Source organism: Sinohyriopsis cumingii, chromosome 9 (assembly GCF_028554795.1).
Source record: "Sinohyriopsis cumingii isolate HCF-2022 chromosome 9, ASM2855479v2, whole genome shotgun sequence".
Taxonomy (NCBI): Eukaryota; Metazoa; Mollusca; class Bivalvia; order Unionida; family Unionidae; genus Sinohyriopsis; species Sinohyriopsis cumingii.
In genome coordinates, this window is record NC_142969.1 from 9,510,008 (window position 1) to 9,527,430 (window position 17,423).

General features: G+C 37.0%; 1 protein-coding gene across 10 annotated transcripts in view; it reads left to right on the plus strand.

Annotated features, from left to right (window-relative positions):
* The window catches only part of LOC149791252 (uncharacterized), a 246,955-nt gene that overhangs the window by 203,224 nt on the left and 26,308 nt on the right, over positions 1-17,423 (plus strand). For all 10 annotated transcript variants that reach the window (XM_089969729.1, XM_089969732.1, XM_089969730.1 and 7 more), the window contains 4 exons: positions 1,514-1,632; positions 7,680-7,859; positions 8,820-9,804; positions 12,397-12,556. In XM_089969729.1, coding sequence (XP_089825855.1) covers positions 1,514-1,632; positions 7,680-7,859; positions 8,820-9,804; positions 12,397-12,556 — 1,444 coding nt within the window. The remainder of the gene's footprint in view (positions 1-1,513; positions 1,633-7,679; positions 7,860-8,819; positions 9,805-12,396; positions 12,557-17,423) is intronic.

The following is a 17,423-nucleotide window of genomic DNA, read 5'->3' on the forward strand; positions in this document are numbered from 1 at the left end:
TACTTTAGAAAACTAAATCATCAGTGCCAAGGAATTCTGGCCGTAAATGGGGGTTACGTTCATGAGGGGAACTATTGTAGACATCTATTTTTTTAAATAATTTATTTCAGTCTGCATGAAAATGGAAGCATGTTAGACAACACAGGTACACACAAAGGGAAGATATAGCACGATGTAATCTTCCAGCATCATCTAATATCTTTGAAAATGAACAGAAATATTGAAATGATTTCTGTCTGGAACATTTTACACCAATATTATTCATCTGAATAATTGTAACTTGTGTACTGGAAATAATTGACCTTAACTTGTTAATCAGTAATAATGGACAAACATGTGTACTGGAAATAATTGACCATAACTTGTGTATCAGAAACAATTAACCATAATTTGTGTATCAGAAACAATTGACCATAATAAGTGTACCAGAAATAAACAACAAAGTTGTGTATGGGAAATAATTGATTTTTAGTGAAGGATGAATATCATGTTTTATTTTTTTTTCTTTGTAAAATCATTAATGCAACAAATTGTGCAAAATTAAAGTCAGGATTGTGAAACAGGGATCTACACTTGGCTTAATCATTGCAACTATTAAATTGGACAGTTTTGAACATTTAAATTGTCCCTACATATAGTAATGTTGATACATAAATTGTTCCTACATATAGTGATGTTAATATTGAAATTGTCTCTACATATAGTAATGTTGACATTAAAATTGTCCTTACATATAGTGATGTTGATATTGAAATTGTCCCTACATATAGTAATGTTGACATTTAAATTGTCCTTACATATAGTGATGTTGATATTGAAATTGTCCCTACATATAGTAATGTTGATATATAAATTGTTCCTACATATAGTGATGTTAATATTGAAATTGTCTCTACATATAGTAATGTTCACATTAAAATTGTCCTTACATATAGTGATGTTAATATTGAAATTGTCCCTACATATAGTAATGTTGACATTTAAATTGTCCCTACATATAGTAATGTTGACATTAAAATTGTCCCTACATATAGTAATGTTGACATTGAAATTGTCCCTACATATAGTATTGCTGACATTGAAATTGTCCCTACATATAGTAATGTTGACATTGAAATTGTCCCTACATATAGTAATGTTGACATTTAAATTGTCCCTACATATAATAATGTTGACATTAAAATTGTCCCTACATATAGTAATGTTGACAGTTGAAATTGTCCCTGCATATAGTATTGCTGACATTGAAATTGTCCCTACATATAGTAATGTTGACATTCAAATTGTTCCTACATATAATGTTGACATTCAGATTGCCCCTACATATAATGTTGACATTCAGATTGTTCCTACATATAGTAATGTTGACATTCAAATTGTTCCTACATATAGTAATGTTGACATTCAAATTGCCCCTACATATAATGTTGATATTCAAATTGTTCCTACATATAATGTTGACATTCAAATTGTTCCTACATATAGTTAATGTTGAAGTATTCATCCATTGCAGGCCAGCCATATTTTAACACAGATGGTACTCCTTATCGTTACATGCCAGGCCAACCACTTCCACAACCAACTGTCAGTTACTCACCGAGTCCTCAACCAGTCTACCAAATTTCTCAAGAGGTAAAATTTATTTTCTGTTTTTATACTTGTACATTGTGCATCACGCTAACTGCATAGACCCTGAACTGTCAGTTATGGTAGGTCTGAGTCAGTGCTGTTTGCAGTTGGACACAAAGCAAATTAGGTGCAAGCAAATCTTTTATATGACTTAAAGATTTGTGTGTGTTCTGATTAGTTTAGTCCCCACCTGATGTCTTTGCTATGATGTGTACCCTCCTCCATGGGTTTATCTGAGATCTTATTGACAATGTACATAAAGAGGGTACTGTAGGATTCCTCGGGCTTACTGAGATCTTACTGCCAGTAAAGATGAAGAGGGTACTGTTGTAAGATTCCTTGGGCTTACTGAGATCTTACTGCCAGTAAAGATGAGAGGGTACTGTTGTAAGATTCCTCGGGCTTACTGAGATCTTACTGCCAGTAAAGATGAAGAGGGTATTGTTGTAAGATTCCTCGGGCTTACTGAGATCTTACTGCCAGTAAAGATGAAGAGGGTATTGTTGTAAGATTCCTCAGGCTTACTGAGATCTTACCGCCAGTAAAGATGAAGAGGGTATTGTTGTAAGATTCCTCGGGCTTACTGAGATCTTACTGCCAGTAAAGATGAAGAGGGTATTGTTGTAAGATTCCTCAGGCTTACTGAGATCTTACCGCCAGTAAAGATGAAGAGGGTATTGTTGTAAGATTCCTCGGGCTTACTGAGATCTTACTGCCAGTAAAGATGAAGAGGGGACTGTAAGATTATGTTGGTTTACCCGAGATCTTACTGATGGTAAATACAAAACCATTTTTTGTGCTGAGTTAGGGGAAAGAACTCCATTGATATGGCTTATGAATATGTTTCACTGTCAGCCTCAGTGTATCCTTGCACCATATCATACTTGTTCTTTCTGCCAATTCTGAACAAAAACATCTGCAGTTTTGTTTATTATCAACCAGCAGCCAGGTGAATATCATTTTGCTGGGGTTCATTAAACCTTGCATCAACCAAGAGTCTAAGTGAATATCATTTTGCTGGGGTTCATTAAACCTTGTATCAACCGAGAGTCTAAGTGAATATCATTTTGCTGGGGTTCATTAAACCTTGTATCAACCAAGAGCCTAAGTGAATATCATTTTGCTGGAGTTCATTAAACCTTGTATCAACCAAGTCTAAGTGAATATCATTTTGCTTTAGTTCATTAAACCTTGTATCAACCAAGTCTAAGTGAATATCATTTTGCTGGGGTTCATTAAACCTTGTATCAACCGAGAGCCTAAGTGAATATCATTTTGCTGGAGTTCATTAAACCTTGTATCAACCGAGAGCCTAAGTGAATATCATTTTGCTGGAGTTCATTAAACCTTGTATCAACCAAGTCTAAGTGAATATCATTTTGCTTTAGTTCATTAAACCTTGTATCAACCAAGTCTAAGTGAATATCATTTTGCTTTAGTTCATTAAACCTTGTATCAACCGAGAGCCTAAGTGAATATCATTTTGCTGGAGTTCATTAAACCTTGTATCAACCAAGTCTAAGTGAATATCATTTTGCTTTAGTTCATTAAACCTTGTATCAACCAAGTCTAAGTGAATATCATTTTGCTGGGGTTCATTAAACCTTGTATCAACCGAGAGCCTAAGTGAATATCATTTTGCTGGGGTTCATTAAACCTTGTATCAACCGAGAGCCTAAGTGAATATCATTTTGCTGGAGTTCATTAAACCTTGTATCAACCAAGTCTAAGTGAATATCATTTTGCTGGAGTTCATTAAACCTTGTATCAACCAAGTCTAAGTGAATATCATTTTGCTGGAGTTCATTAAACCTTGTATCAACCAAGTCTAAGTGAATATCATTTTGCTGGGGTTCATTAAACCTTGTATCAACCGAGAGCCTAAGTGAATATCATTTTGCTGGGGTTCATTAAACCTTGTATCAACCGAGAGCCTAAGTGAATATCATTTTGCTGGGGTTCATTAAACCTTGTATCAACCGAGAGCCTAAGTGAATATCATTTTGCTTTAGTTCATTAAACCTTGTATCAACCAAGTCTAAGTGAATATCATTTTGCTGGGGTTCATTAAACCTTGTATCAACCGAGAGCCTAAGTGAATATCATTTTGCTGTGGTTCATTAAACCTTGATTCAACCAAGAGCCTAAGTGAATATCATTTTGCTGGGGTTCATTAAATCTTGTATCAACCAAGTCTAAGTGAATATCATTTTGCTGGGGTTCATTAAACCTTGTATCAACCGAGCCTAAGTGAATATCATTTTGCTGGGGTTCATTAAACCTTGTATCAACCAAGTCTAAGTGAATATCATTTTGCTGGGGTTCATTAAACCTTGTATCAACCGAGAGCCTAAGTGAATATCATTTTGCTGGGGTTCATTAAACCTTGTATCAACCAAGAGCCTAAGTGAATATCATTTTGCTGGGGTTCATTAAATCTTGTATCAACCAAGTCTAAGTGAATATCATTTTGCTGGGGTTCATTAAACCTTGTATCAACCGAGAGCCTAAGTGAATATCATTTTGCTGGAGTTCATTAAACCTTGTATCAACCAAGTCTAAGTGAATATCATTTTGCTTTAGTTCATTAAACCTTGTATCAACCAAGTCTAAGTGAATATCATTTTGCTGGGGTTCATTAAACCTTGTATCAACCAAGAGCCTAAGTGAATATCATTTTGCTGGGGTTCATTAAATCTTGTATCAACCAAGTCTAAGTGAATATCATTTTGCTGGGGTTCATTAAACCGTGTATCAACCGAGTCTAAGTGAATATCATTTTGCTGGGGTTCATTAAACCTTGTATCAACCAAGTCTAAGTGAATATCATTTTGCTGGGGTTCATTAAACCTTGTATCAACCGAGAGCCTAAGTGAATATCATTTTGCTGGGGTTCATTAAACCTTGTATCAACCGAGAGCCTAAGTGAATATCATTTTGCTGGAGTTCATTAAACCTTGTATCAACCAAGTCTAAGTGAATATCATTTTGCTGGGGTTCATTAAACCTTGTATCAACCAAGTCTAAGTGAATATCATTTTGCTGGGGTTCATTAAATCTTGTATCAACCAAGTCTAAGTGAATATCATTTTGCTGGGGTTCATTAAATCTTGTATCAACCAAGTCTAAGTGAATATCATTTTGCTGGGGTTCATTAAACCTTGTATCAACCAAGTCTAAGTGAATATCATTTTGCTGGGGTTCATTAAACCTTGTATCAACCGAGAGCCTAAGTGAATATCATTTTGCTGGGGTTCATTAAATCTTGTATCAACCAAGTCTAAGTGAATATCATTTTGCTGGGGTTCATTAAACCGTGTATCAACCAAGTCTAAGTGAATATCATTTTGCTGGGGTTCATTAAACCTTGTATCAACCGAGAGCCTAAGTGAATATCATTTTGCTGGGGTTCATTAAACCTTGTATCAACCAAGAGCCTAAGTGAATATCATTTTGCTGGGGTTTATTAAATGGTGAATTAACCAAAGGAACATTATTTTGCATTGTCCATTAAAATCTTGGATCAGCCATTAGCATAAGTGAATATCATTTTGCTATGGTTGACAAAACCTTTTAGCAACTGAAAGTAAATATCAGTAATTGTATAACAGTATTATTATATGAGTTCCAGCACCCTCCTGATTTTCAAGGTCCTGGAATCCAACTGGAATTTGAATTAAATGAAAATATCCTGGAAAGCTTTGTGAAAATTACTGTTTGTCATAAAATGTCCTGTAATTTGAAATAAAAAGCTAAACTAAAAATTTTAGTGGCGAAAATATATTATTTTTCCATTGCAACTTTGCAGTGAATAATTTTGAAACTTTTGTCATGTCGGTAGCCTTGGTTGAGTCTGGTAACTAAGAGATTATTCTGCATGTGCCTTCAACTGCAGTATTGTGTCTTTCATCAAAGTATCAGACTTTAAGAGTGACTCAAAGGATTTGTCATTTTCTTCTTAAAATCTCCTTGAAATTAAAATCATTTTTGTGCATGAACGCAGTGAGCAGTTCAGATAACTTTAAACTCTTGTGCCTGCAGTGACCCAAGTTATGCCACACTGGCAAATTTGCTTTAAATATATAGTTATACAGGCAGCAACCCAAGAATGCCACTGTGGCATATTGGCTTTAAACATAATTTTACAGGAAATAGGCCTAAATGCCACTGTGGCGAATTGGCTTTAAACACACAATTTGACAGGCAATATTCCTAAATGCCATTGTGGCACATTGACTTTAAACACACAATTTGACAGGCAATAGGCCTAAAATGCCATTGTGGCACATTGACTTTAAACACACAATTTGACAGGCAATAGGCCTAAAATGCCATTGTGGCACATTGACTTTAAACACACAATTTGACAGGCAATAGGCCTAAAATGCCATTGTGGCACATTGACTTTAAACACACAATTTGACAGGCAATAGGTATAAAATGCCATTGCAGCATATTGGCTTTAGACACACAATTTGACAGGCAATAGGCCTAAAATACCATTGTGGTATATTGGCTTTAAACACAATTTAACAGGCAATAGGCATAAAATGCCATTGTGGCATATTGTCTGTAAAAGATGATTGCACAAGCAGTATGTGACAGGTTGGTTTGGAACATGTAATTGCATCAGCAGTAACCCAAGAATACCATTGTGGCAAAGTATTGTTTCCACTACACTGATTGGCTGCTGGAGATTTTCTTTTGAAATCTTTGACAATGTTTTCTTGTTCTTCTTTCATTGCTGTTACTGTTCTATCTCAAACAAAATTTGAGGAAGATGTCTGAGATAATATGTGAAAACAGCATACTATATTTTCACACTTTATGCTTTTCTTTTTTATCAGTTTTTTTCTTCAGTTTTGTGCTTAGGGAACATATGATCGTATTATATTTGAACATCTTGTAATGCAGAGTGAAATTTTTATATAAAATATGTGTATTCTGTCAGAAAACTTATTATTATTATTATTATTAATATTATTATTAATATTATTATTAATAATATTATTATTATTATTATTATTAATATTATTATTATTATCATTATTATTATTAATATTATTGTTATTATTATTATTATTATTATTATTATTATTATTGTTGTTGTTGTTACTTTACTGTTGACTGGTCAAATTGTCGTCTTTTCTAAAAGTGAGGTAAGCCATTAAACCTTTATTTCAACTAAATGCATGTATCCAAATATACGTACCATTGGCTGTTTGAAAGTGGCTTTTTGATTTGTTAGTAGACTAGTACACAAGGAAAATCAGCAACTTAAACTTGTAGACAAGGGAAATCAGCAACTTGTCAGAGCATACTCCTGGATGTTTGTCACTTTTCCGTGTAATTTAGGTTTGTGGAGACCTGTCAAAGCATACCCCTGGATGTTTGTCACTTTTCCATGTAATGTACATCTAGATTTGTGGAGATCTGTCAGAGCATACCCCTGGATGTTTGTCACTTTTCCATGTAATGTACATCTAGATTTGTGGAGATCTGTCAGAGCATACCCCTGGATGTTTGTCACTTTTCCATGTAATGTGCATCTAGATTTGTGGAGATCTGTCAAAGCATACCCCTGGATGTTTGTCACTTTTCCATGTAATGTACATCTAGATTTGTGGAGATCTGTCAAAGCATACCCCTGGATGTTTGTCACTTTTCCATGTAATGTACATCTAGATTTGTGGAGATCCAAGTCCATTTGGCATATTTCCAAGCGAAACCTGCATACAACCAGGTATAAGTGATGCATTGTTTATTCAGCATGAAGCATGGGGTTGGGCTGAATATAAAAAGCCTGATTAAATAATGCCCTTGGTAAGTTTTATTGCAAAATCTTCAAAATCAGTGTCGTAACTTCACTCTTCATTCTTTCTCCTTAAGTTTTCACAGTCAATCAAAAAATACTCAAAAATAATGTGGTAAAATCTTTGATTTTAAGGAAAGTGTTTTGCTTATTTTGTTATGTCCGAGTTGGAGATTCTTCATTTGGTTGGTGAGATTCATCATAGGGTTGGTCCAAAATATTAATTATTTTTTTGCAGGAGTCTTCATCCACATCAGAGTTGTGCCAGCCAATGTCTGTGATTCGTCTGACTTCCCAGTCCCCTTCTGATGGATCTGGGGAACCAACTTCGACTACAGGTCCCCACCCCTCTCAGTCAGTGGTTGTCGGTAGTCAGGGACTGAACCTCCCACAGGGCTATGTTCAGCACCAACAGCAGGTAACAAACATAGAAACAAATTTCCATGTTATGCTCCTTTGCAAATAGGAACTCCTAACTTTTGGAAAACAGGGTCCTTTTTATATTTATAAAAATATTTTTAGATAGGGAGTTAAAGTCAACAATTAACACACATTTGCCATCAACAACATACACAGACCAATAATTATGTCCTTACATTTTCAGTCGTTTTATATCCTTTCCATATTCTAGGAATGGGCAAATAGTATTACTAATGTGCATCCACCATTTTCTATCCATTAATATCTGCTTAATTGCATCTTAAGGACTGCATGGCTTGTAACAAAACTTAGTGTATGGTTTTATAATGAGATGACCAAAGTCAGTTTGGATTTTAATTTTTTTAAAACAAAATTGTACATAGCTATGGCTCCTGTTTGAATTAAAACTTGTTGGACTTCAGTATATTGAATTAAGCTTTCTTCATTTGAGAAATATCGATGAGGGCAGATTTCATTTGGACACATTTTGTTTTTCCACTGCCGTGGTAGTTACATTATCTATAATTTTTTCTTTTATGTTTTTTTGTTAAAGTATTCTTAAATAAATTAGTTTGGGCTGTTCCAGAAGTACATACTTGGGAAGGGGGAAAGCTCTTTTAAATATGATTCATCAGCTAGAGATGTAATTCAGAAATTTTTAACGTTTTTATATATAATCAGACTACCCTGGTATATACTTTTTAAAAATGTGCCTTCCCTGTGTACCGTGAATGTTGAAAATGGAACAGCCGTTATGACAGAAATAAAATTCTTGCACTAATTTATAAAAGATTATCACTTTCTATGTTATTTGTTTGGAAAATCTAATGTCTGAGTAACATCAAAGAATGAACTAGTGTGTTTCGGAATATACAAAACATACAGTATATCCTTTGATTGGTTGACTTCCATTTACACTTTACAATAGTATTTCATTCGTGTCAATTTTGTTTTGTAGAATGTGTATTACCCAGCTTCTCAGACTCTAAGTGGACAGCCAGTACGTTATATTAGTTATTCTAGTCCAGCACCTATTGGGCAGGTGCCCCAGGGAGTGAGTGTAGAGGGCCAGTCTGGTGGACAGCCCTATCCTGTAGGGGTGGGACCCTATCCATCCCATTATGTGCAGGGCTATGGTTATCCAAGTGTTCATTATCCAGGAGTTTCACAAGGATCAGATGGAAGTGCTAGTTATTCTCAGCCAGGCACATATCAAACTACGTCTCAGTCGGAAAGTGGACCTGTTCAGGGACCGGGGCCAGGATACGGTGCATATTCTATACAATATAGTCAGGGGATGGCCATGCCATACCCTTCTGGGACTGCGGGTCAGCCAACTGTGTATTACAGCATTCATTCTCAGTCAAGCCAGCCAATAGGTTACAGTACGTATCCTGCACCCAGTCATTACCAGGGCACATCCCCTCCTAGTCACGCTATAAATGCTGCAAATTTTCATCCAGTTGGATACAACTTGGGACAAGCAATGAGTTACAGTCAAGCACCAACCAATGCGACAGGCCCTCAACCTGTGACCTCACAGTACATATCATATCCATCATACCAGCATAGGGCCTCCAACCCCCAAGTCGTATCATTTCCAAATGTCCATTCAACCATGCCTCAAAACCCACCACAGTCATTTCAGACTTTATTTCGACCCAGTATGCAATTTGGTGTGCAAATGCAACAACAGCAGCAGCAGCAACCAATTCAGGTGTCGGCAGCCCCCATGGCAGGGGCTGTCGCTCCCTCCCAGCATGGACATGTGACTGTAAGTGCAAAGGGACTCACTTCTTATCAAGACAATCAAGTGCCAAAGATTGAGTCGATGATAGAAAATCACAAGGATGTTGGTTCAGGTGGAGGAGGAGCAACAACTGTAGTGACCTGTCACCCTCGACAACCAGTGCCTATAAATAGACCACCACATATGACATCAGGTAAGAGCCGTAAAAAGATATAGTTAGAGGTAAACACCAACCAGTAGATAATAAGACTGGAACTCGACCAATTTTCCATGAATTAAGTGACAGAATACATTGGGGGTGGGGGGATGCCCACATATGACGTAAGGTAAAAGCAGGACCAGAATCATACCATTGAATGTCTTCCTTAGCCACCTTAGGAACACAGCTTGTCCCAGTTTCTTTGAATGTCTTCCTTAGCCACCATAGGACCACAGCTTGTCCCAGTTTCTTTGAATGTCTTCCTTAGCTACCTTAGGAACACAGCTTATCCCAGTTTCTTTAAATGTCTTCCTTAGCCACCTTAGGACCACAGCTTGTCCCAGTTTCTTTGAATGTCTTCCTTAGCCACCTTAGGACCACAGCTTATCCCAGTTTCTATGAATGTCTTCCTTAGCCACCTTAGGACCACAGCTTGTCCCAGTTTCTATTCCCAGTTTCTTTGAATGTCTTCCTTAGCCACCTTAGGACCACAGCTTGTCCCAGTTTCTATGAATGTCTTCCTTAGCCACCTTAGGAACGCAGCTTGTCCCAGTTTCTATGGCTTGAAACAAAACCCAAATTGCACTACTTTGATGAGAAGCCCATACATTAACATCAGGTATTTGTGAAGTCAAAACTGTGATTGAAAAATCATTTATTTTATATTGTTGCTTGGGTTACTAAGGATAGGATGAAAAGACACTGATTCACTGTTAGAATTCAGGTTAGGTAACGTCGGCAAATATTTAAGTGGTGGTACAGATTGAACTATTTATGGTTACAGTCTGCAAAACAGTCCTACTTAAAAAATATCTTTAAGCAATAAGAGTACCTTTGTTTTTTTAATACAGAATTCCATCTTATACTTCTGTGTAGTGATAGGGCATAAAAAGTTGGGAATTTGCTGAAAAATGGCAAACTACTAAGCCACATGCTAAAGTATATTGAGCAAAATGAAACCATATATTAAGCATTATTACACACTTAATGTGGAATTATTTGCACAACTTTAATCAGATAGTGTTCTGTTAAGTTCATGCTTGCTTTGGCAAAAAATAAATTCTCCTGTTGAGTAGGCCGTAATGAAAACTATGATAGTGTGTGAAATGTGCATGATGGCTAAACAAAGGTACAAGTATATGCAGTGGCAGCTATTGTTGTATTTATGAAATGTTTTTCCAGTCATGGTTGGGAATGCCAGAGCATCTTCCAAGTGATGGTTAGGGTAAAAATCTTCCTGAATCAAAAGCTCTTTCAAGACTTTCACCTGAGGTTAGAGCTTGTGGCAGCTTCCATCACTGAATAACTTTTCCTGGATGGGAAACTCACTTGAGAGAAGATGAGCCATATTAAAAGGATAGGATTTAGTGTGTAGTCCTTCTGCTTAAAGATAATGATGTATTTATTGGTTTTATATGTATACTGCCTGATATCATGGATGAATGAATTGTTTTGGCACTGGCTTACAAACTTACTTAAAACAAGTCCACCTGAGATAGCAGATAGTAAACATGTAATAACTTACAATATACAGGGTCTGTATCGTTGTTCAACTGATCACTCCTTACAGACTGCATGGACTTATCTGCCACTGCATTATTATATATATTCATATTGTATGTTTGTTATTATATATATTCATATTGTATGTTCAGTATTATATATATTCATATTGTATGTTCATTATTATATATATTCATATTGTATGTTTGTTATTATATATATTCATATTGTATGTTCGTTATTATATATATTCATATTGTATGTTTGTTATTATATATATTCATATTGTATGTTCGTTATTATATATATTCATATTGTATGTTCATTTTTATGATTATAGCCTGTAATGGTAGTGTAGTATGCATCATGTGAAAGAAGTGGATATTGAAATTTCTTGAAAATATAGATATTTTTTTACGTTTCCTCCATTGGTATCCTTTGTTTCCTTACCACTAAACATTGTTGGTTATATCAGTTTCAAATACAGTATGTTTGGATTTATTATCTTGTTTTAAAGGTAATTTCAGTAGCCTGTCTTACTTTCTGATGCAGACAGTAGCATAATTCTGGTGTATTTTGTCATTTTGAATTTATCCTAAAAAAGTGATTAAATATGTTGTTGGGTTATATGCAGTTGCAAAGTGAACCACAAATTTATGCAGAGATTATGGAGAGTTACTGTAGTGCAGTTCACACACACAGTAGCCACATATCGGTCATTTTACTCCATCTTTGCCTCCTCCTTAGTGTCTAAAGTAGTGTAATTCACCACACTCAAAGTAGCCACCCATCAGTCATTTTACTCCATCTTTGCCTCCTCCTTAGTGTGTAAAGTAGTGTAATTCACCACACTCAAAGTAGCCACCCATCAGTCATTTTACTCTATCTTTGCTTCCTTAGTGTGTAAGGTAGTGTAGTTTACCACACTCACAGTAGCCACCCATCAGTCATTTTACTCCATCTTTGCCACTTCCTTAGTGTGCAGTGTAGTTAACCACACTCATAGCAGCCACCCATAGACCAGTTTGCTCCATCGTAGCCTCCTCAGTAGTTAAATTGTTTAATTTTTTTATCTGTTCCTAGGTGATATGAGGTTGCTAGGGCAGCCACAACTGAGAGCTCAGGTAGTGCCAGCAGTGCAATTCACCACACCACAGCAGCAACCATCCCCGGCTCAAGTTACACAATCTCAGCCACATCATCAGTCATTGTCTTCATATCAGCAACAGCAGCAGCCTCAAAGGTTTGAGTGTGAATTTTGTGTAGTCTTTTTTTTTTTTTTTTTTTTTTTTTTTTTTGTTGCCACCATATATTCAGGGGGTGGGAGGGAATATGGGGATATATATAACCATTGGTCTTTATTTCTGCAACCTATATCATGAATTTTCTTCTTCAGATACAATCCCCAATCACACTGATGTTAGTATATATATTAGCCAGCTACATTGTGAATCCAGCCCTACTAAAAGACAAATATTGTCTTTTTCTATCTCATATGGACAGTGGGGAATAACTCTAACCATTACCTCCCCTATCCACCACCATGTGTCACTCGATTTTTAGCTTTGCTGCTGTACTGATAATAAATGTACATTTTATCACAAGCAGTCCAAGCGATTTTAGTGTTAACATGGGACCATCAAACTTTAAAATTGGACTTATTATATTGGACAATCATTCTTTTACAGTTTTTGTACATTATTTTTAAGTTTCTTCCAGATTTTAGCGACTTTGTCACCTTTTTGGACTTTGTCTGTTTAAGACCACATGTCAACACACTATCATTGTCATGTACAAGTTAATGCGACACTATTTTCACTTACTCTGTTCGTAATGGTGGTTGTATTAGCTAGTTAGTAACATGCTGAATTACTAATTTTTTTGTTTTTCTCTCCTTTTGTCATTTCAGTTGAAATGTCAATTAAATGCGAGAAATGCAAAAAGTTCAAAGCAAAGGAAGACAATTAGGACTGTTTTATTGTATGTACTAATTGTACATTGTCAGTGCTGCATGTGTAATACATGGACAGATGAATCCTGTGCTACAGTAGACCTGAAGGTAGCAAAAGGGAAGAAAAAACTGAATGTTGATATCCTCAGTATACACCTGGTTCACAAGGTCATTAAAGGTCATTGAAAGTCATTGAGAAATGAACACCTCAATTCAAGGCCTTGAAAGTCATTGATATTTCACCTAGGTCATTGAAAGTCATTGAATTTTGGAGATTTTGCTTGCAAAATAAAAAAAGTGATTGAAAATTTTGCTTTCAAGTCATTTAATTGTCACATTTGATCCTGGACAAGACATTCTGTCGTAGTTTGTATCATGCATTGAGGAAGTGTTACATATGAATGTTTAAAATATGGGCTACCTAGACAATTCAAGAGGGATGATTGAGTTTGGCAAATACTGGCTGACGATAGAGATGGCAATTTATTTTTAAAGCTATGAATTACATCCGGTTATTGGAGCTGGACAACTTCAGAGTGAGAATTTTAACTGGTGTGCCTTGACATAATGTACATAATAACCACAAGGAACAGTTTCCAAACTTGACTAAGCTAGCTGTGTATATGCCTTATCAACAGGGGCATCTCAGCACAGAACAATATTCTTACACGGGTGAGGAACAGATTATGCTCACACAAATTGACAGATTATAGCATATACAACTAGAGGCAACATCTTTTAAAGATTTTGATTTCAGTAGGACTCTAACAGAGTGTATAGCTGGAATAAAGATAGATGGATCTTGAAGTGTTAGGTAAATAGTGAGCTATGGCTGTTTCCTCCTCTCTTTCCTTTTTGTTCTACTCCCCACTTGTTTTTGGGAGCCCCCCGCCCCCCTTAGACAAAAATTAGGCAGCAGCTCTGTAATGAAAGCGCTGAAGTTGCAGCTGGAGAAGAAAGTATAGAAGCTAAAGGGCAATGGTTAACATATGGGTTACAGTGACTTTCTTTTTAAATATCATTTGCCTTTATATCATGTTTATTTCTGTATTGTTTTTGTATTTAAATTAGTAACTGAAGTGGAACACTTGATACCGTCAGTAGTCATTGAAAACTGGTCATGGAAAAGTTACTGAATTTCAGCTCTCCAGATCTGTATGAAGTTTGATATATCCAAAGTCAACCTCCATTGCAAATTCGTGTGGGGGATGCTGGGACCCCCCCTCCTCCCCACCTAATGTTTGTTGCTTGCATCTATCAGCCACAGTAACATAGCGGTAGAGAGGAAAATAATGTTGAGATAGTACAACCACAGATGCTTTGTTTGGTTTTTTATATGATCATGCAGTTATTGATATCTGGCCTTGTAATACCTTTACTTTCCTCACTAGCTTCAGTACCTTTTTCTGACGCTTTCAGGGAGTGTCCTCCTAATTGGCTGCCCAGTAGGCGCAAGTCCCCACTCATATCCAAGCATGGCCTACTGGCCATTAGTCTGGAGGCATGGGGTTTAGACTAGATCTATTGGTTCCAGTTCATAATTCAACCGCACCATCACAGGCCAACCACCCGTCCCAGCATGGGAACTGTTTTCTTCAATGTTAGATTTTACCTCATTGGTAATTTTCCAACTTGCTGAGAAATCCGAAAATAACCACACTTAAGAGGTATGGCCAGGATTGCTAGTCATTAACCGAGCTGCTTACCATGCCATGACTAATGTGTTGACTGCTTCAGCCAACTTAGACCTGCGTTCCACGTTGCTTAAGCCTCATCGTACCCTGGCTTTACAGACAAACCTGTTTGGGTCACCAGTGCTTTTTGTAGGAAGAATTGAAGAAGTTCAGAGGCAGACAGTGCAGGAACTGCCCCTGCAACTTGCCGCATAACCCACACAGGCTTTTTGAAACAGTAAGCAGACTAGGGACAAGGAATCTTTTCATTCAGCTGTGTGTTATAGATCCCTGCCCAGTGCCATGGAAGGCAACCATACAGAGGAAATAAGAAACCCAGTTTCTCTGCTTTCAAGCCTCCTAACTCTAAGCATTGACCTTCCCTCCTCACTGCCTGCAGTTGCCTACGTGTGGGCGGCCAACTCCGGCAGTTTCAGGCTTACTGGATAACTATATTCCGTCAGAATTGTTGGGTGATCCAAGCAATTTCGGAGGGGCTTCAAATTTCATTTATCCAACCCCCTCCCCTTTCCTCCTCTTCCCAGTTCATGGATGTACCGTTATATTGGTAAAAAGATGCACATCTACAACAGGAGATAGTCGAAAAACAGGCAGTGGAGATTGTGCAAAGACCATATTAGCATGGGTTATATTCATGGCAGTTTCTTAATCGGAAGGTTGAGGCCACTTATCGACCTGAGTTGCCATAACCAATTCATTTTGCCACTGAATTCAAGGAGACAGCGTGTTAAATCCGTCTCTTTATCCAACAGATGCCAATCTGACCGATGTTTAATTTCACAGTCCTATCCACCCCATGTCGCGAAAATTGATTACTTTTGCTTGCCACGACATGGTTTATCGGTTCAAAGTCCTACCCTTTGGCCGCAACATCAACCCTTGGGTTTTTGCCAAGGTTGTGGATCACCCTTTTCTAATTGACTTCATCTTCAATTATGGCAGCGTACCTTAATGACATCCTCCAAAAACTTACGGTAAGTTAATTTGTATTCAAAGGCAGAAATGCTCTTCTCACTTTCAGATCATCTAGGCTTTTTAGTGAACTGGGAAAAGTCAGACCTCCGTCCTTCCCATGCTTTTGTCCATCTGGGTATTGCATTTATCACCAGCCTATTTGGTACTGCTTCCTCGTCTTTGTGTCATTAGGATCATCAAACTCATCAAGTCTGTTTCCAACAGGACATGGATTTCAGCGAAAGAGTTCTTGCAACTCCTCCGATTATTCATCATGGCCACAGACTTGATCCCACTCAGCCATTTTATTGTACCCCATAGTCAAAAATAGGTTATCATCTGTCTGCTTTCAAAGAGTCATCATTCACTTGATATCTTCCAAAGACAGGTCAAGAGCAACAGCCTTGCAAGATCCTGTTCATGCATTCAAGCACTACTTGAAACACAGGCAAATTGTGGCACATGCAAAAGGTACCTCTTTCTTCCAGTGAAAGCTGGGAAGCAGGATATCACTCCTCAAGCCCTTACATTCTGTCTCACATTTCTTACAAGGTCAGACACCTCATGAAGATTACCACGTGCGAGATCAGAGTGATCTCTGTGAGTCACACATTCAAATGTAACTTGTCGATCTGAGACATAGAAGCAGCTGTTGGCTGGCATACAGTCAATCTTCTCATGTTTTTATCTCAGAAATTTAGCTTGACAGAGACAAACCTTGAATTTAGTTGGTCTGGTGGCGACAGCCCAGATGACTACCAGACTCAGTTAAAACAATCAACATACCTGATCAGCTTCGTTGGATTCGCCAGTGAAATTCAGTAGGTAAGATTTCAATAATTATCTTCTTAACCATATGTAGAGGTCACAGATCGAGTGACCCTAAGCTGTGTTGCTTATGTAATTAGGAGAACAGGTTATCATTCACATGGGGAATCTACCATCATTGCCTTCAAGGATACCTGAGGTAGAGGTCGGATGCTCAGCATTTCCTCCTTCTATTACTTGTTCTCCTGATCATGTGATCGGGGAATGTATTTGAAGGAGAGAGCAAATTTTCATTTTCGAATAGTTTTCTCTGAGAATATTTATCCAATAATATTACTGAAAAAGCCTCCCAACTGCCCGCCATGCAATCGTCCACATTATATCACTCGGCTAGAAGACTAGCAGCACCTGGCGTTTGCAAGGGAAGGTAATCCACAGGAGTTATTGCCCTTTTTCTATGAGATGGAGAAAGATGATTTTTGTCTTTTAGTTGGGCTGGATTCATGAGGTAGCAGGCTAATATCCTAAAATTAATCTGATTGGATAAGAATTATGTTTGGAGAAACACAATTTACTTAAAAATTAGCTTTTTCAGTTTAACATCTTTTGAAGAATATAATTGAAACATTCTTTGTACATTGTTTAATATCCTGAAGACCTGGGTCATGTGCTGTGCAAATAGGGAAATATTAACTTTGGGCTCTTCTCCTTTTTGATTCACCACAAGCCATATTCAATATAGG